This window comes from Fusarium pseudograminearum, chromosome 1, assembly GCF_000303195.2.
Source record: "Fusarium pseudograminearum CS3096 chromosome 1, whole genome shotgun sequence".
Lineage (NCBI taxonomy): Eukaryota > Fungi > Ascomycota > Sordariomycetes > Hypocreales > Nectriaceae > Fusarium > Fusarium pseudograminearum.
This window is the reverse complement of record NC_031951.1, coordinates 8,978,994-9,003,879: the sequence shown is the minus strand read 5'-3', so window position 1 is coordinate 9,003,879 and position 24,886 is coordinate 8,978,994. Positions and strand designations below refer to the sequence as shown.

The 24,886-nt window shown below is 49.5% G+C and overlaps 9 protein-coding genes across 9 annotated transcripts, besides 2 other annotated features; 5 read left to right on the top strand and 4 right to left on the bottom strand.

The window, feature by feature from the left end:
- Positions 1-12: 12 nt before the first annotated feature.
- On the bottom strand, positions 13-1,715 carry FPSE_10313 (uncharacterized protein; the record flags this gene model as incomplete). Its single annotated transcript, XM_009263430.1, has 4 exons — positions 13-381; positions 432-1,456; positions 1,526-1,576; positions 1,634-1,715. The coding sequence occupies 4 exons, from the start codon at positions 1,713-1,715 to the stop codon at positions 13-15; spliced, it is 1,527 nt and encodes a 508-aa protein (XP_009261705.1).
- Positions 1,291-1,315: a microsatellite.
- A 930-nt stretch (positions 1,716-2,645) lies between the features above and the next one.
- FPSE_10314 (uncharacterized protein) lies at positions 2,646-5,204 on the bottom strand (the record flags this gene model as incomplete). The annotated part of the gene is made up of 3 exons (XM_009263431.1): positions 2,646-3,085; positions 3,142-4,251; positions 4,301-5,204. 3 exons carry the CDS (start codon positions 5,202-5,204, stop codon positions 2,646-2,648), a joined length of 2,454 nt encoding a protein of 817 aa, XP_009261706.1.
- Positions 5,205-6,080: 876 nt separating this feature from the next.
- FPSE_10315 (uncharacterized protein) lies at positions 6,081-6,729 on the bottom strand (the record flags this gene model as incomplete). Its single annotated transcript, XM_009263432.1, has 2 exons — positions 6,081-6,604; positions 6,663-6,729. The coding sequence occupies 2 exons, from the start codon at positions 6,727-6,729 to the stop codon at positions 6,081-6,083; spliced, it is 591 nt and encodes a 196-aa protein (XP_009261707.1).
- Positions 6,730-8,179: 1,450 nt separating this feature from the next.
- Positions 8,180-8,210: a microsatellite.
- Positions 8,211-8,497: 287 nt separating this feature from the next.
- FPSE_10316 (uncharacterized protein) lies at positions 8,498-10,845 on the top strand (the record flags this gene model as incomplete). The annotated part of the gene is made up of 2 exons (XM_009263433.1): positions 8,498-8,928; positions 8,976-10,845. 2 exons carry the CDS (start codon positions 8,498-8,500, stop codon positions 10,843-10,845), a joined length of 2,301 nt encoding a protein of 766 aa, XP_009261708.1.
- A 1,257-nt stretch (positions 10,846-12,102) lies between these two features.
- Positions 12,103-13,439, top strand: FPSE_10317 (uncharacterized protein; the record flags this gene model as incomplete). The annotated part of the gene is made up of 2 exons (XM_009263434.1): positions 12,103-12,165; positions 12,261-13,439. 2 exons carry the CDS (start codon positions 12,103-12,105, stop codon positions 13,437-13,439), a joined length of 1,242 nt encoding a protein of 413 aa, XP_009261709.1.
- Positions 13,440-14,045: 606 nt separating this feature from the next.
- FPSE_10318 (uncharacterized protein) lies at positions 14,046-15,296 on the bottom strand (the record flags this gene model as incomplete). Its single annotated transcript, XM_009263435.1, has 4 exons — positions 14,046-14,135; positions 14,192-14,965; positions 15,020-15,130; positions 15,189-15,296. 4 exons carry the CDS (start codon positions 15,294-15,296, stop codon positions 14,046-14,048), a joined length of 1,083 nt encoding a protein of 360 aa, XP_009261710.1.
- Positions 15,297-18,409: 3,113 nt separating this feature from the next.
- On the top strand, positions 18,410-19,864 carry FPSE_10319 (uncharacterized protein; the record flags this gene model as incomplete). Its single annotated transcript, XM_009263436.1, has 1 exon — positions 18,410-19,864. The coding sequence occupies one exon, from the start codon at positions 18,410-18,412 to the stop codon at positions 19,862-19,864; it is 1,455 nt and encodes a 484-aa protein (XP_009261711.1).
- Positions 19,865-20,508: 644 nt separating this feature from the next.
- On the top strand, positions 20,509-21,528 carry FPSE_10320 (uncharacterized protein; the record flags this gene model as incomplete). Its single annotated transcript, XM_009263437.1, has 1 exon — positions 20,509-21,528. One exon carries the CDS (start codon positions 20,509-20,511, stop codon positions 21,526-21,528), a length of 1,020 nt encoding a protein of 339 aa, XP_009261712.1.
- Positions 21,529-22,948: 1,420 nt separating this feature from the next.
- Positions 22,949-24,751, top strand: FPSE_10321 (uncharacterized protein; the record flags this gene model as incomplete). Its single annotated transcript, XM_009263438.1, has 3 exons — positions 22,949-23,213; positions 23,321-24,031; positions 24,087-24,751. The coding sequence occupies 3 exons, from the start codon at positions 22,949-22,951 to the stop codon at positions 24,749-24,751; spliced, it is 1,641 nt and encodes a 546-aa protein (XP_009261713.1).
- Between the last annotated feature and the right edge of the window lie 135 nt (positions 24,752-24,886).

Genomic DNA, 24,886 nt, shown 5'->3' with positions numbered 1-24,886 from the left:
TATTGATCGGCCTTAACCGTGGATACGATCAGCCAATGTTACCTTATCCCACCCCTTTGGCCCTGAACCCTCATATTTGCCAGACTTCGAGATGACTCTTCCGAGACCCTGGTGGATCTCAGCCTGGAACGGCCCAAAGGGACACTTCTCACCATCAATGCTGATGTATCCGTCATCTTGATCACGAGGAATGATGCGGTATGCCGAGATCTTCTTGTATGTGACGTGCGGGTTGTCGAATAATCGCTCAGCTTCGACATCAAGGAGAACCTTGATTGCGGTGAGAAAGGGTAGGTCACCATCGATAGTGACGAGATCCATCAAACCATCGGAGATCAGCGAAGCAGCGAAAAAGGGAGCATCGGGTGACATGTATGTCATCTACAACTGTCAGTACTATCCTGAGTGCAAGTCCTAGTCGGGCTACTTACATTGCCAGCATAAAAAGTGCCGACTTTATTGTATGGGATCAACTCCCAGCCTTCCGGAAGCTCGTCTTTGATTGTGCCATACTTCAGTTCTGGCAGGCCAGCACCATCAGGCACGGACTTCGCCTCAGCGCTCTTAGTCAACTGTGAGAGACTTGTAGTGCTTGCATGGTGCTTGTAGTGTGCTTTAACGCCCTCTCTTTCCTCAATCTCAACCTTGACCGCCAGATCAAACGGATAGCATTTCTTTTTGTACATGCGCTGTACAACGCCCACTTCGAATCGCGCACTTCCCATCCATCGCATGTTCTCTGTGCCGAGATCGCATTCGGCAATGAGACCCAGCGTCTGAGAAAGAAACGAGATGATACGATTGTTACCATATGTGACTGATACCAGATCCAACGGGGTCACAATGCCTTTGATGATAGCCAGGGCGGCAAAAGAAGGCCGATGAGAACCGTACAAGTTGCACGAGAAGGCGTTGCCTGAACCGCAAGGGATGTGACTGACGGCCATTGTAGACAGCGCCTTCGCGGCATCAGGCCGCTTAGCAAGGCCGTTGAAAATCTCGTGCGGCGTGCCATCTCCGGAACACGCCATGATAGTATCGTACCTCGACAGGTCAACATTTTGCGCCAGCTCGACGGCCTCGCCACCACGCTTAAGAATGACAACATCGAGTTGCATTTTGGCTGCATCAAAGAGCGGCTTGACCTCACTTTCCCACTGCTTGACGGCCTTTCCAGGGCCAGAGTTCGGGTTGACCAAGACATAAGCGCGTTTACGAGGCGGCGCATCACCATATGCGCGTGACAACAGGGTCTTGACAAAAGTCTCGACCGGCGTTGCGCCGTTCCCCTCATCATCACCATCATCATCATCATTGGCAGCGAGCTCGAATTCCCATTTCCCAGGCTTGATCAGCTTCTTCGAAGCGTGGATAGCATAGTCGATCGTGATGTGGTTGTTGGCGAATTCGGCCCATAGCACATTGTAGAAGGGGATAACGTCCTTTGAAGATCCAGCTGCGAGGTAAACAATAGGAGATTAGCGACTCGGTCTATGTCATCTAATCGCGTGATCAATATTCTTACTGGTGGTGAGAGGAGCGCAAGAAGAGCGACTGGCTTTCTTGGCAATCAATCCTGTTTATGATGGTCAGTCAAACCCTTTGGCTAAATGCCATTCTCCAAAGTTCGCACCATTAAACTCCAAGCCGTCGGCTCCAATAGTCAGTTTCTTCTTGTCCTCCAATAAGAGCTGCATCCCAACGCCTTCTTCCATTTTTCTATCGGTTTCTGTGACCATCGGAGCAAGGGAGCTCAATAGGCTGGTTGGAGTGGTGTATGTTGAACGCCTTGAAGCGCTAGGTATCTTTGGTCTCTATTGAAGGCTGGTGCGCCGCGCAACATTCAAAGAAAGCAGCTGGGGTGAAAGGGCGACCTAGGGTAGTGACTGGTTTCTATAAAGGAAAGAGCGAGAACAAAATTGGTCAAAGAACGACTGTTTACAACTTGATTAACCGGCTTACGCGGAAGCCGTCTTGACCTTTGAGCTGGGTGTGATGGTGTAGGAATTCGCGATCCGCGGGGCGTGGATACGAGATTAATTGCCTACTACTACCTTGCTCGCCCGAGACCCCCTGGAGCTGACAGCTGGAGCCAACCTAATCGCCAGTGGTGTCAGATACCTGCAGTCAGATACCTGCAGGTGTAAAGCACTGCCGCAATTGGCAAAGACTTGGTCTGAGGACAACTAAATTATTACTGTACTCTGGCAGGTGGGTAGCAGAAAAGTTGCCGGGGTGCACTTCGAATCAATGTCTCAGGGGATTAGCTAAGACTTACACAACCTTCGCCTCGATCAACCCTCCAATCACCTGTAGTAAAATCAAAGCCTTGCTTTTCTAGACAATACATTTGACCAAGACTAATAGCGCATGCTTATTCTACAGGATGTCTACGTTGACTTTTCCGCATGTTCCCAAAACTCCTTATCCCATCATCCTCTGAGCCGTACCGTGCGCCAGTCTGCCTATCATCATCGCCATCCGCCTCATGTACCCTTTGTAGCCTAAATCAAGGGCACCTGGGAAGACAACTATCGGTCCCATGCGTCTCTATACGTCCTGACAAAGCCCGTATTTTCCCTTGACAGACATCTCATATGCATGCTGAGCCCCCTAACTTCTGAGCTTCACGAAATGATGGCAACTTATGCTAGTCTTGTTATGTTGGCGAATTTCTGTTGAGCAGCCTTCTTGTAGGGCTCCTGGGAGCTCCTCCAGCTCTTGAGCACCTCAAGACCCTCGATGGCATCCTCATAAGTGGCACCGGGGATATCCAAGATGCCAGCAACACCTTCTTCGCTCTTGGTCTTGTCTTGGCCCAATAGCTTTTGTACCTTGATAGCCGAGAGGACGTGTCTAGGGCTGTCCTTGTTGGCTGCCAAGAACTCATCGTTGAACTTGACCAAATCCGCAGATGGATCCACGGCGCTGTACTCAGCTTTCAGCACCTCAAGAACCTTGGGTTCGATATCAGTTGTTGTCTTCAATAGCTGAGCGAATGCCACGTTATGTTCATGCACTCGGGGCGATTTGGGGTCAAGTGCCGATGCAGCTGTGAGGCAGCGGAGGGCAAGAACGTATTTCTCTGCGGGTTCGGTGTCAGTGGATGCGAGATCGTGGTTCTGATGATATTAAACTTACTGCGGCGCATATAGACCTCGAAGCCAGCGAATTGAGCGTTGATGTTCTTGGGGCTAAACTGAAGCAGGGGGTTGATGTACTTCATGGCATCATCGAGAGGATCAGTAGTCTCGGCCAACTTGAATCCGAAAGGATCATCGTCTTGTTTCTTCACCTCACCCTCCTTACTGGCCTTGTTAGGATCCTGCTTGGCCTGTTGCTCGGCTGCCTCCTTCTCAAGTCGCTGCTGCTCCTTTCTCGCCTTTTTGGCAGCCTTCTTTTTGGCCAAAGAATCCTCAGCATCTTCGCCATCAGCCCCGTTGACACCATTTGCGGAAGGCTTATCAGCAAGCTTGAGATAGATCTCAACCGCATCCAGAGCAGCACGGGAAAAGAAGGGGTGGTCACGAATGTGATCTTCCCATCGCATCATGTCAATGTAAGCGCGAATCTGTCCCTTGCGCAAAGAGAAGCTGTGGAAGTCAAATTGATCCTCTTGCCACACCTCAAAGATGGTGAAGATTTGCTTGAACCTCTTGAGAGCCAGTGCAATGTTGCCCTGGCGCGCGTACGCTTCACCGTCTTCTGTCAAGAACCACATGCTCTGCATATCCAATAGGTCGGCTAGAGGGCCACCTACAGTCTCTGCGCGAGTGAAAAGTCCAACCGTCTTGAGAGCCTTTTCGTTCTCATCGTTGCGAAGCTGATATTTGGCCGCCTTTGTGTTGATGTATCTGTCCTTGAGGTCGAGCTTCCTGGCTCGGTCCATCGCCTTAGAGGCTTCTTGCAGATCACCGCCGTGCTTAATAATTCGGGCTTTGGTCATGGCGTAATCCACGCTCTTGGGGTCTTTCTCGATTGTCTTGTCAACGTACTCCATGGCTTTCGCCAAGTCACGACTAAGATAGTAATTGTAGTGCTGTGCAAGATAGTAAAGCGCCGCCGCCTCTCCCTTGTCTTTGCTCTCGGAATCCGCGTTCTGGGAGTTCAGATAGTTCTCGGCCAGTTCGCGAAGGGTGTCCTTCTTGAAAGAATCGGAGTAAAGGTGTTTGAGATTGGCAAAAGTGGATGGGACTCCCTTGTTAAGCATCAAGGTCAGATAGGCCTCGGCAGCTTGTTTAAAGTCGTCGCCTAATTGCAGTCAGTACGTGCTTTTGGTTGGCATATTCAATAAACTTACCGGAAAGAAAATCCAACGGCAGCCGGCGCGCAGCATCACACCGAGGTGACTTGTTGGCATATTCATCATACACAGCCTTGCGAGCCTTGGCATCGTCCTCTGAAACTTCCAGAACCTCGAGAAGTTTCTCATAGTAGACGGGATGCTCTGAGTTACGGTCGATTAAAGCACGGTAGGCCTTTGCGGCGTCTTCCTTCTTGCCCAGCTTGTGAAGATACTCAGCACGAGCCTCCATGACAGCCAACCGATCGAGGTTTTGCTTGGCAGCAGTATTTAAATGCTCAAGAGCTCGTTCGTAGTCCCCTTGCTCGGCAATTAAAGAGTTTTTGTACATGATTGCTTCCGAATGCTCATTGTCGAATTTCGAGGGCTTGGTCTTCAGTGTTTCCTCGTAGGTGTTCATGACCTTTTCGGCTTCGGCTGGGTTACCGGATAGATGGTGAGCAATAGCCAGTGCAGTCCAGCTTTGGCGCGCTTGGGGTCGGGCCTGAAGCATGGCGGTTCGACTCTGAATGTAGCCCGGGTAATCGCGACATTGGATTTGCAGAATAGCAAGGTCACGCTGGATCTGTGCTGAGTCAGGCTCCAGTCGGAGAGCAAATTTGTATGCCTTGATAGCCTCCTCGAAGTTCTTGTTTGCCCGATGTAGCAGACCGTAGACGTGCCAGCAAATGTGCGACTTCATATCCATTGTCAGAGCTTCTTTCCCCAATGCGAAAGCCTCTTCTGTCTTGCCTTGCGCATTCAAGATCAACGCCTTCATGGCAGTGGTGTCTCCATGTTTGGGGTGCTTCTTGAGAATAAGCTCGGCTGACTTGATCCCACGCTTGTATTGTTTGTCTTCATAGTATCGGATGACGGAACGGAAAAGCGACGCCTCCTTGGAGGCAAGAGGTTGCGGCATCGTGTGTTCGCAACCAGATCCCAATCGCCGGAAAATTCGGTATGTATCTGTGAAGGTGAAAGCTTTGTATGTAGTACCTAGCTATTCAACTTCTACTATCGGCGATCCGAGCTGCCTAGGGCTGGATGAGGGGTGTGTGGGCGAAGGTGATGGGAAGGATCAAGGGAAGCTTTGGCGGGGTTTGGCGACGGTATTTCCCCAATATATGATGAACAAGGAAGATGGAAAGAGATTGACGAAGGGCGAAAATGCGGCTTCCCTGGCCGGAGAGTGTAGATAGGTGCAGTTCACAGCTAGAGATGCCGTAACATGCGACCTTATGAAATGATGTGGACAGGAATTGCTACGGTTGACCGGTAATTTCTCGGAGCTGTGGTGGGCTGCATGAGATGGTTTTGGCGGGGCAATGCAGAATCCATGACAGCGAATACCTCATGAGAGTCTTTACGAAAAAAATAAACGGTGGCATATTCTGCCAATGATAAAGTCTAGGAGACATATAAGTCGACTGGCTTAGAGATTGTTGTAATGTAGGGTGATTTAAGCAAAACCCAAAACATATTCTGACTACCTAGTAAATACTACCTAAGCAAAGGCTCCCAAACGAATGAATGTACAAGTAGTAGAAGCCCTTAACCAGTACCCAGGTACTGAGAGGTACGATGCAAGACATATATGTATGCCTGACCTACGAACAACACATGATGAGTTATGATAAATCAATAATAGAAGCAATGCCGACCTTAAATTCAGCGGATTAAGTCTCATTTCAATTATTATTATCATAAGGGGTGATGGTGTTATACACGTGTCGTACCTAATCATACAGTTTCGCCTCTCATTACAAGGGTACGAAGTCGTGCCATGTCGTTGGTATTAAACCGATGGCTTCGGATTTTGAGCCTTCCTCCATTTGCTGATGTTACCTTCCCAGTTTTCGAAAGGGTCGCCGCCACATCTTTGCTGCACCACCTCCCATGTTCTATGTCGCACGATATCCTCGACACCTCGTTCTTGTCTAACAAGCGAGGCCAGCCTCTCGGTACGGGCTTCGCGGGGGAAGAATCTACCGGAATATGGGTCTAATCGTTCGTCTACAATTCGGTCACGGTCTTGCTCTCTTTCAAGTTCTCTGATTGTACGGTCCGGATCATCGGGGTCCGGACTCGCCGCTACCAAAGCACAATAATTCAGGACTTGAGTCCGAGCTTCCCAGGACGGGAACAGAACCTTTTCCTTGAATTCCGAGCATGATCGAGAGTCGATCTGCTTCGAAGCCGGGCGGGAAGTGCGTTGCAAGGTAGAAGATGGGTCGAATCCGAATCGTGACGGCGTCAGCAGTGCATTGAGATTCTGGGTGATTGAATCATCTATCGACGATCTTGACAATCGTAGAAAGTCTCAACCATGAGTCAGTCAACCATGAACAATGCGATTGTACGTTCTGACTTGTCTTACCTCGCAATGTCCCATATGAAAAGCAAAATTGTGGCGTAAGTTGGGGTTGTGCTGATGGTTGAGTCATGATATTACTTGGTCGCAAGGACTTCTCTTTCTGAGCGTCCGGCGAGCCCTTCCAAAGTACTCCAGCCAGAGTGGGCGGCTGTGTTGGATCCACGATGTAAGAATAAATTTGGTACTGTAACTGCTAGCGTGATTAAAACAACGTGGCTCGCAAGGAAGCTGAAACAGAGCCTTGTCGTGTGTTGACCGTCGATAGTAATAAAGAGTCCCTTGTGTCAACCAGCGAGTTGGTTGGTTCTGTCTTGATTTCCGTGACGCAACAAAAAGGCTTAGCTACAACTACTTTAGTACTAACTTAGTACCTAAGTCACGGTTGTTTGAACCCAGACGCTACGGATAAACCTTGACTCCGCTGACTCCGCTGCCCCCTGATCCCTGCACAGATCCCCCAGCTTGATCCTGGTAGTAGTCCCGATCAGTCGCTGCAAGACAGAAACCCTAGACTTTTCAGCCTGTCTTCCTAGGTGCTAAACAAAACAGAGTGCAATCAATACCTTAGTACGTACGACATGTATCGATCAAATGTACTTTTATGATCAATCAGCAGGAGGCGCACGTCCAGAAGACACGCCGAAAACAAATCAAGGCCAGGCCAGGAACCAGTGCAACGCCCAGGGGCATGTTCAAAGCGAGGCGCGGTTTTCTTTACTTTTCGGTTTCAGGGTCTGCATCCTGAATCGCCGCCGCACATTAGAAATCCGCCAATGTTTTTGTCCGGGCAATGAATCAAATGGCCACGATCAATTTGTGACTATAGCTCCGCTACTCTTGCAACCGCCCCAGTGGAAGGGGACGTATGTTGATTGGGAACATACCGCCCTGCTGCTGGGGTGTCATTTAAGCATTGATACTTTAATTCCATCAACGCCTCACGTCTGCAAGCTCGGTACAATGTCCTGCTGGGGTATACCCGGTCACGCTGCTTGAGATCGAGGCCAGATGACAAGATCTTAACACCTGCAGTAGCAGAGACGTTTTCTTAATCTCAGAGTCAGAAATTGACTTTGGCGGGCGCAATTCCGTATCAGGCTAGAATTCGCTCGAGACTCCAAAACTGCCATTTTGGATAAAAGACGCAACAAGTGCGACTCGCAAAAGCAGATGCAGACGCCACCGTTGAGACCCGTCTGTTGGCGCAGCCTCCAGGCCACTCATTCGACGCCAATTCCGGGTGGTGATCGGCAACGTCCCAAGTAGCTGGACTGGACGCAACGATTGATCCTTGGCCGGCTACGCTAAGTTCAACGCCCGGGATCCCATCTGCCATAAGCCAACGCTAAGAACATGTAACGCTAAGAACCACCAAGTTTGTTGGTTGACAGTATGTACAGTACGGTCTGGTTCTGGGCCAGAAGTCCTTCATGTCTGGATCTTCTGTGGTCTGTGGATTTACATGGTCTTGATATGTGACGACGGTGCGCAGCAAGTAGAGCGCGGGCCATCGTCAGCCTGTTGCGTTGCGTTGCGTTGCGTTGCGTTGCGCCGAGTCTTCATCCGTTTCTGTGGACGAATTTGGACACGGGGAAGGCGAAAGCACGGGCTGGATCCGGTCATGCTGCATGTTCTTTGGTGACATACGTGCAGCCGCCGGATTGTACATTTACCCCCCAAGCCTCCTACGCGAATCCAGTCTCTTACAGCCTTTTTACAGCCTTTTTACAGCCTTTTTACAGCCTTTTTACAGCCTTTTTACAGCCTTTTTACAGCCTTTGACACAACTTTGGCTTTTCCAACAAATTTGACTGCCCTTGGTTTTTCCTTCTCCAATGATGGATCTCCAAAATCGGATCAAGAAGGCAAACCTCCAAGACCTGATCGATATATGCGAGCAACTTTCCAAGGAGTGCAGGGGTTTCTCAAACTGTCTCAACACTAGTCCCGTCGTTTTGGCTGCGCTCGCCAAGGAGTGTCGTGCCATCACCGATGCGCTTGACAGGTTACACGAACTCAGTCGGACAATTGAAGGTGGTACAGAAAGCGTGAAAGCGTCGAATAACGGATTTGTCTATTCTGTTTCAAAAGACGTGCATGAGCTCAGAGCCGCACTGAAACGGATAAAAGGGCCAGACAGAGATAGTGGCATCCATCTTAACGAACCACAACTCATAATTGTCTGGAACGAAGCGGCTTTGAAGGAGTACCTCGCACGACTGCGCACTCACCAAGCGTCTCTTCATACCCTCCTCAATACTGCAACTCGGTGAGTAGCCTTTCCAGAGCTACCGATATGATTCTAACATTTGCCAGGGCTAGCTATAGCTTCGGGGAAAGTGATCTGAACAGGCGTCGCGTTATCGAACCTGACATTGAGGTAGATGAAGCCCTGCGAAGCCTCGGTCGAAAGTTCACAGCACCAACTCAACGTTCAATCGTATTACCTCGAGTCAGCGATTCTACGGAGATACAAATACTTCTAGATACGCTTGTGCCACATCCTGGAATTGACTATGTACAAACCAAAGACGTTGCACACGAGCTGCACCACGCCATCGAACAGACTGATGAATCCGCCGTATTTAACATCCTGCTTGAACGTGCAGACCCCAACATAACGCTGGCGGGATCGATGCTGTCTCCCCTGCACCGCGCTTTCGATAAGAAGCACATGCTGATCGCTGCATTTCTAATCGTTGCCGGCGCCGACGTTGACGAGCCGACAACTGACGGCGATACAGCATTGATGAGAAGTATCAAATGTGGTTTTTCGGAACAGTTCGCGAGGCTCGTTATTCACATGAAGGTTCGCATCAATTCAATCGATAATAATGGACGATCAGCACTTCACTTTTCCGCTGCCTCAGATGTTCTCGAGGACGAGACACTACCGACTCTCATAAACGCCGGCGCAGATATCAACCTTGTCGATTATGAGGGGCACACGCCGCTGCATGTCGCTATACAACACGCCCACTGGTCTGCAGCGACGAAATTGGTGCAGGCTGGAGCAGACCTCGAGGTCCGATTGCCCGATGGAAAAGCTGCACTGCACCTGACAATAGCAATGCGCAACCAAGAATTTACTCAAGTGCTAATATCTCGTGGGGCGAACGTTGACCGTAAGCTTCGTGAGCATACACCTTTGACAATGGCCATCAGCACTCGCTGCACTCCTATCACAGCTGCACTACTGGATATGGGTGCAAATCCCAATTTACCAAGTAGGAACGGAAACACGCCTCTTCTCGCAGCAGCAGCTACCGGGCATGATGAAACGGTGAGATATCTTATTGCCCATGGTGCTGATCCAACAGAAACTCACGGGCAGTCTGGATACACACCCATGCACATGGCGGCGCACAAAGACAAACCTCATATCCTCCGACTCTTGGCTGAATTAGAGGCACCTATCGACGTTTTGGACAGAAATGGTGAAACTCCTCTATTGATAGCTGCCAAGCTTGGTAATAGCCAGAGTATTCTTCGCTTGATCAACCTGGGTGCCGATATCGAACGAGTAGGGCCAGATGGCATGAGTGTGCTTTCCCATGCAGTCAAGATGGGTGATGTTGATCTTGTCACTGCACTCCTAGAGCTAGGAGCTGGGATGCAAATGACATCTATGTTTCTTTCCAGAGGCAGCAGGGAGTACCTGGTCCCCGAGCCGCAGACGACCCCGATCCATGTGGCCGCTCAACACGCTCGGGATGAGATTCTACTCCGACTTGTATCATACGGGGCATCTCTCGAGAGCACTATCTTTCCTGGTCGGACTCCCTTATCGGTTGCGGCATCTCATGGCCATGTCTCGACAGTCCGGCTTCTTCTTCGACTAGGTGCGAATACGCAGGCGTTGACTACACACGGCGATACACTTCTTTTTGAAGCATCAGCGAACCTAGCAACACTCAAAATCCTGTTGCAACAGGGAATTAATGTTAATCATCAAAACGACCGGGGCGCAACCGCCCTCCATTATGCGGCTCTTCGTGGGCACATAGGTGGTGTTCGAATGTTACTTGAGAAGGGAGCTCGACAGTACCATGCAAATGCTGTATGGGATGTACGGGAAGATAGGGATGGCGCAGGAGGCTATCGACAGGGAACGCCGGCTGGTATGGCTATGCAAAGAGGCTTAGACAACATCGCGGAGTTCATTGAGGGATGGAAATACAATTGACTACCTAGTCGGAGCAATGTCTGGCGACAAGGTTGTTTTCGTGGGTAGGCAGAGTAATGACTGGATGATAAACTGTAATATCCCACCTATATGTATATAGCTTGCATTTATTAAGATACCACAAATGTTTTTTATTTTTCAGCAACGGTTTATTTGCAAGTTAGCAGTGCTTCTTACTGTCTTGAAATCCTGGATCTTTCCACCTGGCACTGAAGAGCGCCAACATCCATGATGAATGGGACAAAGTCACCGGGCACGAACATCCAGGTAGTAAAGACAGAGCTGCGAGCTAGGCGTTTACAAAACGGTGCATGGCAATTTTTTCAGGAGTACAGACGGATGACTTGAGGTGACGTGGTTTTAGGATTAATTCATTAATCAATCTCAACAGCAAAGTCAAGGTCTCTCGCCATGTTTATCCCAACTCAGCCTAAGCGACGAGTTACGAATACGAGACGTCATGACGATGTTCGAGTGTTGACGTAATGGGTTCAAGCGATGATGGGGTGTGGTAGTCCGAGTGTTCTCAGAAATGTCCATGATGGGCGTATTCAATTTCTTTTACTGGTCGCTTCGCCTTCAACGTGTTCTGTTGAATGAAGGAGGATACTAGGTAGATAGATAGGTACCAAGGCATGCAATGTAGTCTCGTGATTAAGAAGCTAAAGCAAATAATGCCTAATAAATCGAATACATTCTGCTCGGCTCCAGTGATTTACCCTTCAACATCTATCTCATCGTCTCATTATTCCTCTGCGCTTTTTCTCCATATTCTGCCTGTGGTTAGTGCATCGTCGATATACAATCTATTTTCCCCCTTTTGATTTAGCAGACTTAGTAGTCACCTGTTAACTAATACCTATCACACCTAAATCAAGCAGACTGCTAACAGTACTGTTCCAGGAGGGGCTTTTCAAGAATATACCTCTCAACCATCTGCATATATTTCCCTCGTGCCTCTCTACATTTTTCTACCAACGTACCGACCGACCAAACCCTCAAACAGCATACTTGCAGTGAATCACTGGCGCTGTGTTAGCCCCGTGCTCTATTGCAACTGTCCTGACCAGCCGTTTGCCCCTGCGTCCTTGCAACCCCGCAACCCGCAATTGGCCCCTCGTTACTGTAACTACTGTACCTACCTAGTCTAGTACAAGATACAGTACACGAGACCGCTTCTCAAATTCTCCTGTCGCGAACGCTACAACCTTATCTCTTAACTACCTACCTCTCTATACCCGGCGCAAAATCACAATCATGTCCTCCGCAGCCAGCCCTTCCGCCCAGGCGAACAGCAGCAGCTGGACCGCCTTCCTCAAGGTAAGTATTTGACCTCGCGTTTTACCTGGTCTAAGTTTGAGCGACTCGTGCATGATCGCGGTGGCTGACCCTCGTCTTTGCGACGTGCTCTATAGTCCATTGCCTCCTTCAATGGTGACCTCTCTTCGCTCACTGCGCCTCCCTTTATCCTCTCTTCTCAGTCTCTTACCGAGTTCTCTGCCTACTGGGCCACGCACCCTCCCGTCTTGACCGCCCCTGCTGCCGAGTCTGATCCCGCCAAGCGTGCTATGCTCGTTCTCAAATGGTTCCTCTCAACCCTCAAGCACCAATACGCCAGCCGAAGTGAGCAGTTTGGAAACGAAAAGAAGCCTCTGAACCCTTTCCTGGGCGAACTTTTCCTCGGCACCTGGTCCGACGAAGCTGGTGAGACCACTCTTGTCTCAGAGCAGGTCAGCCATCATCCTCCTGCCACCGCATACTGTATTCGCAACAACAAGACTGGTGTTGAGCTGGAAGGTTATAACGCCCAGAAAGCCACCTTCAAGAGCACCATCATCGTCAAGCAAATTGGACATGCCGTCCTGCGCGTCCCTCTTGCCTCTGGTGAAATCGAGTCCTACCTGATCACCCTTCCCGGCCTGCATATTGAGGGTTTGATCTTTGGTGCTCCTTTTGTCGAGCTTGATGGCTCAAGTCACATCACTAGCTCCAGTGGCTTCACCTGCAAGATCGACTACAGCGGCAAAGGATGGCTTTCCGGTAAGAAGAACACCATCGTTGCCAGCGTCTATCCTACAGGCAAGGAGAAGGATGTTCTCTACAACGTCACCGGTCAGTGGAACAAGTCTTTCGAGGTCTACTCAGGTCCCGCCAAATCAAACTCCAAGTCTACCCTTGTGAGTACATACGACGCCGTCAGCACCGCTCAGACTGAGCTCCGCGTCGCTCCCATCGATCAGCAGCATCCTCTTGAGTCCCGGCGTGCTTGGTCTCGCGTGGCCGAAGCAATCCAAAAGGGTGACATGGACACAACTGGCGCTGAGAAGGGCAAGATCGAGCATGCTCAGCGCAACATGCGCACCGTGGAGCGCTCGGAGGGTCGCACCTGGGATCGCCAATACTTCACTGCTGTCGAGGGACAAGATCCTGTCCTTCAGCAACTTGGCAACGTTGTTGGCGTGCCCGCCGATGGCGAGGCTGATAAGACCGGTGGTCTCTGGCGATTTGATAAGGCCAAGGCCGATGCCCGTGTTGCTAAGCAGCTCACCCAGGACGACATTGCTCAGATGGAGAAGGAGCTTCTTGGGTGGTAGTCACAACCAAGTGCAGTCTTGAAGCAATACCAGATGGCTCGAACCTGGTTATAATACATGGAAGCAGAATAGGAGTAGCGAAAGGAACATAGCGGGCTCAAAAGAGGTGGTGGTTACAGGTTAGATTAAACGGCGCTGGCACATGTTCTTCAAGAGACGGACGATTCGTAAAGAACCGGCAGGCTGGAAGGTGTTGGTTTGTATGATACCAACAGTTTATGTACGCTCTACGATTAATGACATGATTTTCATGTACTTCGCTTCGTTACCGGCAGCTAAAACATCATAAAGACAATATGGCAACTACCTGGACATGGTTATCGCAATAGCATAGTTATACATTCTATAATCGACATTCTAAATGCTGCATTGCAATGTGATACACCGCGCTGGCCAATAATTTACTCATACTTCATCAAAAAAAATTTCATTAATTTACTACTTTCATCGCCTCATAACGTCCCTTGCAACTATGAACTGCAACGTCGTATCCGAACCAAGGGGAGGGCCTTTTTCTTTAGTCCCTCATTTTTTCCAAACGATATTTCATGAATTTTGTCGCGCTATTGGGATATCATTAAAGCCATTGAGTGTCTTCGGAGACATTTATAGCTGGTTGGCGGTGTTGAAGTCCTCGAGAGCCTCAGCAACACGCTTAGACATGGTCTTCTCACCCTCACGAACCCAGACACGGGGCTGGACAAAGTGTTAGTAAATCAGCATAAACAGGCATGGATATATTGGTAACTTACGTCGAAGTACTTCTTGTTGGGCTTGTCCTCGCCATCGGGGTTGCCGACGGTGGTGTTAACGTACTCGCGCTTGTTGACCATGTAGTCTCGGATACCAGAGCAGTAAGCGAACTGCATGTCAGTGTCGACGTTAACCTTGACAACACCGAAGCCAATGGCGTCGAGGTACTCCTTCTTTGAGGAGCCGGAGCCACCGTGGAAGACAAAGAAGACAGGCTTGTCGTTGTCGGACTTGAGGGCCTCCTTGACGTGGGCCTGGTGCTTGCCGAGAAGCTCGGGGTGGAGCTTGACGTTGCCAGGCTTGTAAACACCGTGGACGTTACCAAAGCCAGCGGCGATAGAGAAGTAGGGGGAGATGGGGGCGAGAGTGTTGTAGATGTTGAGGATATCCTCGGGCTGAGTGTAGAGAGAGTTGTTGTCAACATCCTCGTTGTTGACACCGTCCTCCTCACCACCAGTGATGCCAATCTCCATCTCGAGCCACTGCTTCATGGGGGCAGCGCGCTTAAGGTACTTGGCAGTGGTCTCAATGTTCCACTCAACGGGCTCTTCGGAAAGATCAATCATGTGGGAGGAGAATAGGGGCTCGCCCTTCTCCTTGAAGTAAGCCTCGTCGGCATCGAGCATGCCATCGAGCCAAGGGAGGAGCTTCTTGGCGCAGTGGTCGGTGTGGAGGACGACGGGAATGCCGTAGGTGGGAGCAAGAGAGCGGACGTAGTGGGCAGCAGCGACAGAGCCGGCAATGGAAGCAGCCTGGTCACCGTTGCTAACACCCTTTCAGATTGTTAGTTCAATATTAGCAGCGGAAGGATTTCTTAAGGAGCATACCTTGCCAGCAAAGTAGGCGGCACCACCCTGAGAGAACTGAAGGATAACGGGAGCCTTGGCATCGCGAGCAGCCTCAAGGGCAGCGACGACGGTAGAAGAGGAGGTGACGTTCTATAGTATCTGGTCTCAGCAATAGATTTCGTGTGTCGTTCTGAGTTGCTTGGCTTACAATGGCGGGGATAGCGAACTTGTGCTCGCGAGCGTACTCGAAGAGACGGAGGACATCGTCACCGACGATGACACCGGACTTGCGGCTGAGGACTTCTTGGACACCCATGATTGCTGTTTTTGGTGCTTAGGATTGATGAATTTAGGTTGAGATGAGGAAGATGGAAAAGATGAAAAGTCTAATGAGCAAGAAAGTTGTTAGTTATGAATGAAACAGGCAATGACGAAGAGGAGGGGCGTGGCGGGGTTTTGAGTCCAATTTGGTTTGGGTCTTATCGATAATGCAATGCAAGTTGTTGCGTAGTAGTGATGAGAACCTGGGAAGGGGCAGAGAATTTTGGAGGGGCAGACAGGGCAGGGTAGGAGGGGCTCTTCTGGCGCTCTTGCCGAGAGTTTCTCTGTGCGGGTCGACATGAGTTCATCAGTTTAAGACCATGAGCTGTTTACAACATCCAGCAGCGCCATTTCGGTGAGGCATAAACCAACAACCTGATAAGAAAGCGGCGCTTTTCGTCTTTCAATGGATGCTCGTATAATTCATCTTGCAGCATTCTGCGTCTCGATTGGCGAGAACCGGTGTGCCTTGCGAATCGTCTGAGGTTCACGGCCCGTATAGCAAATTCCACGGACCTCCAGGACTGTTGAATGGGCTGAGACTGTTGAACGATGCGCCGCACCATCCAGTGAGAGGGTAGGGATCATCTCGTCCAGAAACGGACGTTCACCGCACACCTCAGTCCGATTCAAGTTCCAAGGAGCTCCGTTGCCCGGTGGCTCTCCGGTGGCTCCGCGGCCGTTATGTCTTCTCTGACCTTCTCTCGGTCTCTGCGCTACTCTCTCTTCCTCTCACAACTCTGCTCTCTATCATGTTGTCCACCCTGTCTCCGCTATAGACCAGCCTGGTTCGAGCATCCTCGTCGGACCAAGACTTTGTTCATAAAATCGCTCCCCAGCAAGCTCACTCGAGCTGGCTAGTGAGAGCTTACTGACGTTGTTGAGCAAATCCTCGGTGGTAAAGTGGGGTCGCCAACACAGCGGCGCCGTTACAGAACAAATGCAGTGGATGGGATTGGACTCGGTATGTAACAGTGGGGAGCGATGCGACTTACACACTTTTTGGCAGTTAAACAGGAGACCCAGCTATGATGTCGGCAATGACGATGAGTGGAGAGATTGTCAAGATCCGAGAGTGAATATATCACCAAGGGGGGAGGGGGCCGATTTATATGTTTTCCTCCTCTGTGCCGAGAGCTTTTCCTACCACAGCCGACACCTCGGGGTAGTCGACGGAAACATGCGGGACGAACTGGCCATTGGAGACCATTCATCGGATTGTTGCTTGTCGTTGTTAGCAAGACATTGACTATGATTCTCGTGTGACCCCATTTTCCCCGCATACTTAAACATCGTGAGCATCACGGTTGGCTGGAAACCCGCCATGGCTGTGGACACCTCCGGGCAGGCTTATGCTGATGCTGCTTGCCCAGACCTCTCATTCCCAATCTCACAATTGCAAAGCCAATTAAAGTGGGCGGTGCATGGACGTGGTTGCATCTAAAAGGCAATTTCTCGATGATTCTCGCAAAAAACAAGGCTTGCATTGTGTTGAGCGTGTTTCTCCAGCGGGATCATTCAGATTGAACTTAATTTTACTTACTTGAGGTTGTAAATCATGATCGCAGGTTCAATTGGTGGAGCTTCGACATCATTCTTGTGGGGACAGTTTTTAGTTGCCGTCGAATATCATCTCGGTCATCTAATACCGAACAACAGCATCATGACATTGACGAGATAAACTCGGATCAGCCACTTGGTCAATGCTATTTTTATTTGTTCGAATATTAACCCGGCTGATACCGAACGGTGATCGAAGATACCGCATACATCTGTATAAAAAAAATTCTCAGCCGTTTGCCAGGGTTCATTACCAGTGCGAGTCGTGGTCAGTCAATGTGTTGACCACTACGTCTTTGAGTTTGCAACAATCTTGGAGACTACTCAATTGCGCTTTTAGGTATCCCACCAGTCTGCTCGTCTTACAACTACTGTTCCAGCCCCTTCAGTCGATTGCTCGATACTCAATGAGACTGAATTAGGTTACAAAGGAGACATGCCGTGATATTGAGCCTAACCCCGATCAGTCCTCTCAGCTCATCCCTCATCCCTCATCCCCCGCCTGGTGCAAACGGTTCCGGAACCTCTTGCAATTATCGTAGGGTTTGCTGAGCAATTGATTGTCTTAATATGAAGCTCCTGCTGCAGCAACAGTTGATTGGCTTCCGTAGCTCAGTTGGTTAGAGCGTCGTACTAATACTTCATTCCGAGTATCCGGTAATGCGAAGGTCTCAGGTTCAAGCCCTGGCGGGAGCAGAGTCTCTCAGTGCCTATCAACTGTCCATTTTTGCTAAATCGGGCAATGCTTTTTTATTCTATAAAGTGATTATCATTGGTGGTGAGTTTATTGGTATGATTGATGGTGTTGAAGAAACAGCTACCAAATGGATAGGCAGTGAAACGGCGACTAGCGCATTCGTGTTGATAAGGCCAAAAAGGGCTGGGATTATATTCAAAAGAAGTCAAACAGAATGATCGTCCACCTACATACTGCTACCCTAGAGATGTCATCCAGTGGCCAGTCGTTGACGAACGAAGTATACAGTTAGAGCAGGTTGCATACGAATGAATAAATTTGGGCTGTGTTTTTCATCTTCCTATGCCTGTTTCTTCTTAAACCTGACTGGCTTCATCTTGACACGTTGTTACTCAATCCAATTCAACCTGTAGAGAGAGAGGTTGATTTAGATTCCGAGGGAACTTACTATAATTCAAGAACATGATGCCATAGGCTTTTATTTGTCAAGGTTTCTATCACATCCAAAAGCGCGTTCAGCTTGATCAGAGAATAACTAATAAACTACTCGAAGAGTGCAGTTTAGAGAGACAACATTTAGTTTTGTTTTGTTGTAGTTCTAGGATTGAAGATAGACATGTTTCACGTGAATGACATACGGGCCAGTATGGTGGAAAAAAGAGGGCCATTCAGAAACCCTAGCTCCAATGAATCGCCATTCACCCAGACTAGACGCCCGAACATTACCTTGTTCAATCCTTGAATAATCTGATGATCTGGTGTAAGCTGTACCGGGCAAAGCCAATGTGAAAACATACGGCACCGTCTGTCCAACCACCTGCCTATCCAGTCGGCACCTTTCTCTGCCGAGCATGGACGAAGAAACACTAAAGGAAGCCCTCAAAAGCTTCCCAAACGCCGAAAAGTCGGCGGTACCGTCAGCTGCAGCATCAGGGCTCAACATCAATGCACTTTTCGACAACCCGCTCTTTGCAGGCGGAATAGGTCTTGCATCTTTAGGTGCAGCCGCAGCCTTCGCACGCAAAGGCGCGGTATCCGCACTCGGAGCAGCCCGCCGCCGGCTGCTAGTCAATCTCGAAATCAGCAAGCAGGATCCAGCCTACCCATGGATTCTAGCTTGGTTGTCGCAGCCTCGCGAAACACCGGGCTTCATCGCTTCTCGGCTTACACGAATACACAATGTCTCTATCACCACGACCAATGCATCTCGGACTGCGGGGTCTAGCGGACCTCAGCACGCACAATTCTTCGTCCAGCCCGGTTACGGACGACACATAGTCAAGACCGGCAACGTCTACATTGCCGTGAACCGAGAGAAGCACAATACGGCGAATATGAATACGGGCGAACCGCATGAGATTGTACAGTTGACGACTCTTTGGGCGCACCGACACGTATTCGAGGAAGTGTTCAAGGAGGCGCGCGCATTGGCGGCAAAGGCGAACGAGGGAAAGACTATAGTATACTCGGCCCGAGGAATGGATTGGTTGCCGCTTGGTGATCCTCGCAAGAAGCGTCCATTAGATTCGGTAATATTGGACGATGGTGTCAAGGAAAACATCGTCAACGATGTGCAAGACTTTTTGAACCGGCACCAATGGTATGTGGATAGAGGTATCCCTTATCGAAGAGGGTATCTGCTATTTGGTCCCCCGGGCAGTGGAAAGACTTCGTTCATCCAGGCACTCGCAGGGGAGCTGGACTTCAGTGTGGCCATGATCAATCTGAGCGAGATGGGCATGACAGATGACAAGCTAGCATATCTCCTTACGAAACTGCCCAAGAGGAGTTTGCTATTGCTAGAGGATGCCGACGCAGCATTTGTCAACCGACGACAGCGGGATACCGATGGCTACAATGGCGCGACAGTGACCTTTTCCGGTCTTCTTAATGCCCTCGACGGCGTTGCCGCAGGTGAAGAACGCATCGCATTTCTGACAACCAACCATGTCGACCGCCTTGACCCTGCGCTTATTCGACCCGGCCGAGTAGACTTGATGCTTCGCATTGGAGAAGCAACGCGCTACCAGGCTGAAAAGATGTGGGATCGATTTTACGGCGATATTGACAAGGATCACTCCGGCCGAGAACGGTTCCTCAGCCGATTGGAAGAGTTGGGTCTATTTGGAGTTGGACCTAATGGAGAGCCATCGAATCGAAACACAAGCACTGCCGCAATCCAGGGTTTGTTCTTGTTTAATAAGAACGACACACAGGGCGCTATCGACATGGCCGAGGGCCTCATCCCGAGGAAGTTCGAGGCTTCGGATGAGATCCCAGAAGGAGCGATCAAGACACCTGCTTGAATGCTTTCATTGTGTGTATTTGAGTTTGTATGAGTAGCTATGTACCACATGACCAGCCACTTTGATACCCGCGTTAGAACTGGAACTGGAACGAAAACATTGTATAGTAGACTTATTAATGGCGTGTAGTAAATATGACAAAGAACATAAGACTTGTGCATCATTTGGCACATGATTTTATTTCTGCTGTACGTGCTTAATTAAGTCTGACAATGGAACACAGTACCCTGGCGGTGATTCATTTAGTTATGATAAGTCGTACAGGTTCCTAAACATTTCCAGAACCCCAATGAGAAAAGAACCCCCCCCCCCCAAAAGAAATCTTATCGGAGAAAAGACCTGTGAACAAGCTTTTCTGGTTGTAGGGGAGGCAACGTGGTGGTTTGAGCAACCTACCTAGGTAATCATGAGCTGTGAACCACTGTTGCCTAACTTGGTAATTTGACCTGCTCACGTCCATCTACAAATATCGGCCAACCAACAGAACCTCCTAATTATAACCTGAACCTTTTCAACACTCTATACCTGTGTCTACAACCTACCTATCGATCAAAAGTATCTGTAAAACACAAGAAACCAGGTTATTATTAAAAGCCAAAAGCAAATTCAATTCACCGCCCGTCCTTTAACAACAGTCGCCCCTCATGTCGAACAACTCGAACCCACGCCATGGCCAAGGAACGCTGGAAGCGTGGCTCTCGAGAGGATCATCGTCAAGACGCGCTGACCCCACGCCTGGCAATGCGTCTTCAACAAGACGTGGTTCAGCGAGGCCTGGCTACCGCAGCGGTCGGAAGGACCCGTTCCGACAAGGTGCAGCGCTGGCAGCCGTAGCTCAAGAGACCCGGGCAGTGCTTCCCAGCATCTTGGACCAGTTGCCACATATTGATGCAACAAAGGCCGAACGCCACTTTTACAGCACCCTGCCTCGTCTGAATGCAGCTGATTGTCCACGGAGAACAGCCTCGGGACAAACCACGATCAGAGTTATGAACGATGACAGTTTCAACGCTGCCATTGCCCTGGACACCACCAAAGGACCTACCTCAGGTCGTGTTGCCGTGTTGAACATGGCCAGCCACGTCAGTCCTGGCGGAGGATGGTTGAAGGGAGCACGGGCTCAAGAGGAGGCCTTGTGTTATCGAAGCTCGCTATATCTTTCACTACATCGACGATACTATCCTTGGAAGCAGCGCATGGGTATCTACACCCCCAACGTTGTCATAATTCGTTCCGACCAAGAGTCTGGCAACAACCTCCTGATGCCTCACATACCACCTGCAAAACTCCCGGTTGTCAGTGTTCTCAGCATCGCCGCATTGCGCACACCTCCTACCGCCAATGTTGTCAAGCAGGTACAGGGAGGTTCTGTTACCGAGACTGTTTTTGCGAAGCAATCCGACCGGGAGCTCACCAAGCTCAAAATGAGGCTTTGTCTCAGAATTGCGGCGCACAGAAATCACGGATTGCTTGTGCTCGGTGCTTTGGGATGCGGTGCGTTTCATAATCCACCAAGGGAGGTAGCTCACTGCTGGCTGGAGGTGTTGAAGGAGGCCGAGTTTCAAGGTGGTTGGTGGGAGGAGGTATGGTTCGCCGTGTTTGATAAAAAAGGTGAAGGCAACCTGGAGATCTTCGAGGAGGTGCTCCATAACGTCTCTGTCTAAGACTGCACTTGGAAGGTGATGAAGGGCATCGCTTCAGTATTATTGCCTAGTATCGTCAGATCGAATAAACACACATCTTGTTGCTGAACACTCTGCCACCGTACGTGTTATCGCCCCAAGGATTACCAAAAGTTCCGCTTATGCAAACGTCAACATCAGCTTAATCACCGACATATAGCTTTCTTCGACTCGTCACGCATCTTCTTGAACGAAAGAAATGACTATTTAACTGCTGAATACATGCGACTCATAATGATCTTGAGTCAGCCCCACCAAAGCATCTACGAAGATGATGTGGAGCAGATCCAGTACCGATGATCTGGGCCAGACCTGGCCCTGCATGAACGGTCAACCACTCTGCACTGTAGTTATAGTCCATAGACGACTTCAGCTGTTATTTAGCTGGCTAGTGTCTTTGAGGAGTGTACCATATCAACGGGAATGAGACATGAAAAGGACATGATTGGAGGTTGGACATTTACATGTTGGCGTTCTTTGATCAGGTATCGCCATGTGGCGCTAATATGGCATAATCGATATCGATTTAGTACGTCTAGCTATTCAAACAAATTTACTCTTCAAAGTTTAGGTCATGTAAGTCTGAGCTAAAGAGATAGATACAGCACAGGCAGTTACTTCTCATCTCCCCGGCCGTGGATATCTCAAAGAGCGAGACGCTAGCAAACCCCACTGTTGCACCACTTTTATTGCCTTTTCGGTGGTTTGCAAACTCTTCATGGTATTTTTCATGTCGTGATCGGCAATGTATATGGCGTTCTAGGACAGCCGCAGGGTTTACACGCCACAAATACTGTACCACACTCAAGATGCATAATAAACTGCATCCATTGCACCACTATCTATACCTGGGTTTTCATGTAGGGGTTCAACACTCTAGGTATTATAGTTCAATACCATTGGATCATTGAAGATTGTTAGAGAATGCACTAGACAAGACCGCATTGCACAGCCAGGACTAGACCATAATATCTCGAGCTTTATATCCGAATGCCTAGCCTTGCAGTTACCGAACTTGCTGCCACCAGACAGGACTCGAGAACCTAATGAGGATAGCTTCTCGAGAAACCCATCAACAAGCGGGTCGATCCCTACTCTGAATGCAGAGCCTTATCCTCGCCTGCATTAGCCCAGCGGGCCTTTAATGATGGCAAAATGGTAAGCAAGTCAGTACTACTGCAATCGCCTACAACTCTATATCGACTTTTCTTTGCATTCTCTTGCACGTGGTTGTAGTAGTTTTATTGCCTTCCTATATGTTGGTCGCGGATCTGTCACACTTTTAAACTCTGCATTTCACCGGTTTATCTCTTGGTTCTGCCATTCAACTGGTCTACTTAGGCGATCAATCTTGTTTTAATTCACCCTCTCCAAAGAGGCTGAGATAGCCTGTTATAACGACATGGCCTTCCCCCACAACAAGGACGATGATGTCCTCGCTGGCGATGGCCCATCTGCGTATGGCAATTATGACTCTACGCGTCTCAACGATACGTCTGAGTCTGGCTCGATAGACCCTGATTCTGGTGTCAAGCGTGGTCTAAAGAACCGACATTTGTCGATGATGGCCTTGGCTGGTATTATTGGACCTGGACTACTTGTTGGTGCAGGCGGTGCTTTGAACGTTGGAGGACCAGCTGCGCTGTTGATCGGTTTCGGTGTTGTTGGTAAGCTGCCCATCTTCCTATACAGTGATAGCGACAAGATATCGTTTTGGAGCGAACCTCTAGCGATTTCTATAGTCATGCCCTTGAACTCTCGCTAACTTTCACAGGTATCATCGCATTCTGTATTATGCAGTCTCTCGGTGAAGTGACGACGCTGTATCCTGGTGGGGGCTCTTTCATCTCTCTTGCTGAGCGCATGGTAGACAAGTCCTTCTCCGTCGCTGTAGGCTGGAATTATTTCGTTATCTGGGCCGCCGTTCTCGCCAACGAGTACAATGTTATCTGCAGTATTCTTACCTATTGGGGACCTGCCGTTCCTCTCTGGGGCTACTTCCTCATCTTCTGGACCGTTTTCATGGCATTTCAACTACTTGGTGTCGAAGCCTTTGGCGAGGCAGAGTTCTGGCTTGCGCTCATGAAGCTACTGGGTTTGACGGCATACTTCATTTTCGCTATTATCTACGCCGCCGGTGGCTTGGTTGGCCAAGATGAACCCTTGGGCTTCAGATACTGGAGTGACCCAGGAGCCTTCAACGGAAATGGCTTCCGCGGCGTTGCTGCAGTCTTTGTGTTTTGCGCCACGTTTTACTCTGGTGTTGAGTCCATTGCTGTAGCTGCAACTGAGACTAGAAACCCTGGTGTAGCTGTTCCTCAAGCTATCCGCCAGGTTTTTTGGCGTATCATCTTTGTCTACATGGGATCTGCTCTCTTCTTTGGCATCACCTGTCCTGCTAATGCGGGCGGACTTGTCAATGGAGGCTCCAAGGCTCTGCAGAGTCCCATGACTATTGCTATTGAGAACGCTGGCTGGCAAGGAGGTTAGTGCACTGTCACTTTCTTGTTCACTTGTATACTGATACTAACTTATTGCAGGTGTTCACCTTATCAACGCTTTCATTCTTCTGACTTGTTTATCTGCCATCAATTCATCCATCTATTTCGGCTCTCGAACTGTTTTCTATATGGCTCAGTCTGGTAAAGCCCCCAAGATATTCGCCTGGACTAACAAACGAGGCGTCCCTGTATGGGCTATCCTTATCACCAATGCCGTTGGCGCCATCTCCATGATGAACGTCTCTACTGGCGCATCCAAAGCGTACAGCTATATCGTCAACTTATCAGGTGTCAGTGCCTTCCTTGTTTGGGGCAGCATCTGCTTCATCCATATTCGCTTCCGTCGGGCCTGGGTTGCTCAGGGTCGAAGCCTCGATGAACTTCCCTACAAGGCGTTGGGATTTCCCTACCTTGCTTGGTTTGGACTGGCGGCATGCATCTTCCTAGCTCTGGTCCAGGGCTGGACAACGCTGTCACCGTTCGATGCTGGTAACTTTGTAGATGCTTATATCTTGGTGCCACTGTTTGGTATCATCTATGTGTTCTGCAAGATCTTGTGGCGTGGGAGCGATCCACTAAAGCGAAGCTGGAGCATTGATCTTGATAGTGGAAGAAGGACGGACTTGGATCAAAAAAGCGGTCCGACGTCAAGAGACCTGCCAGGTCAAATGCCTTGGTGGAGGAAGGTATGGTCTTGGTTCTAATCCCAGGGTCAATGTTACATATGTTCCATTCCACTTTGGATGCCAATACTGCCGTACTTGTCGCTTGTATACAACTTGAGTTTAAACAAATACCTGATATGTTCCAATCTGACTCTGTGTTGAACCAGTTTGATT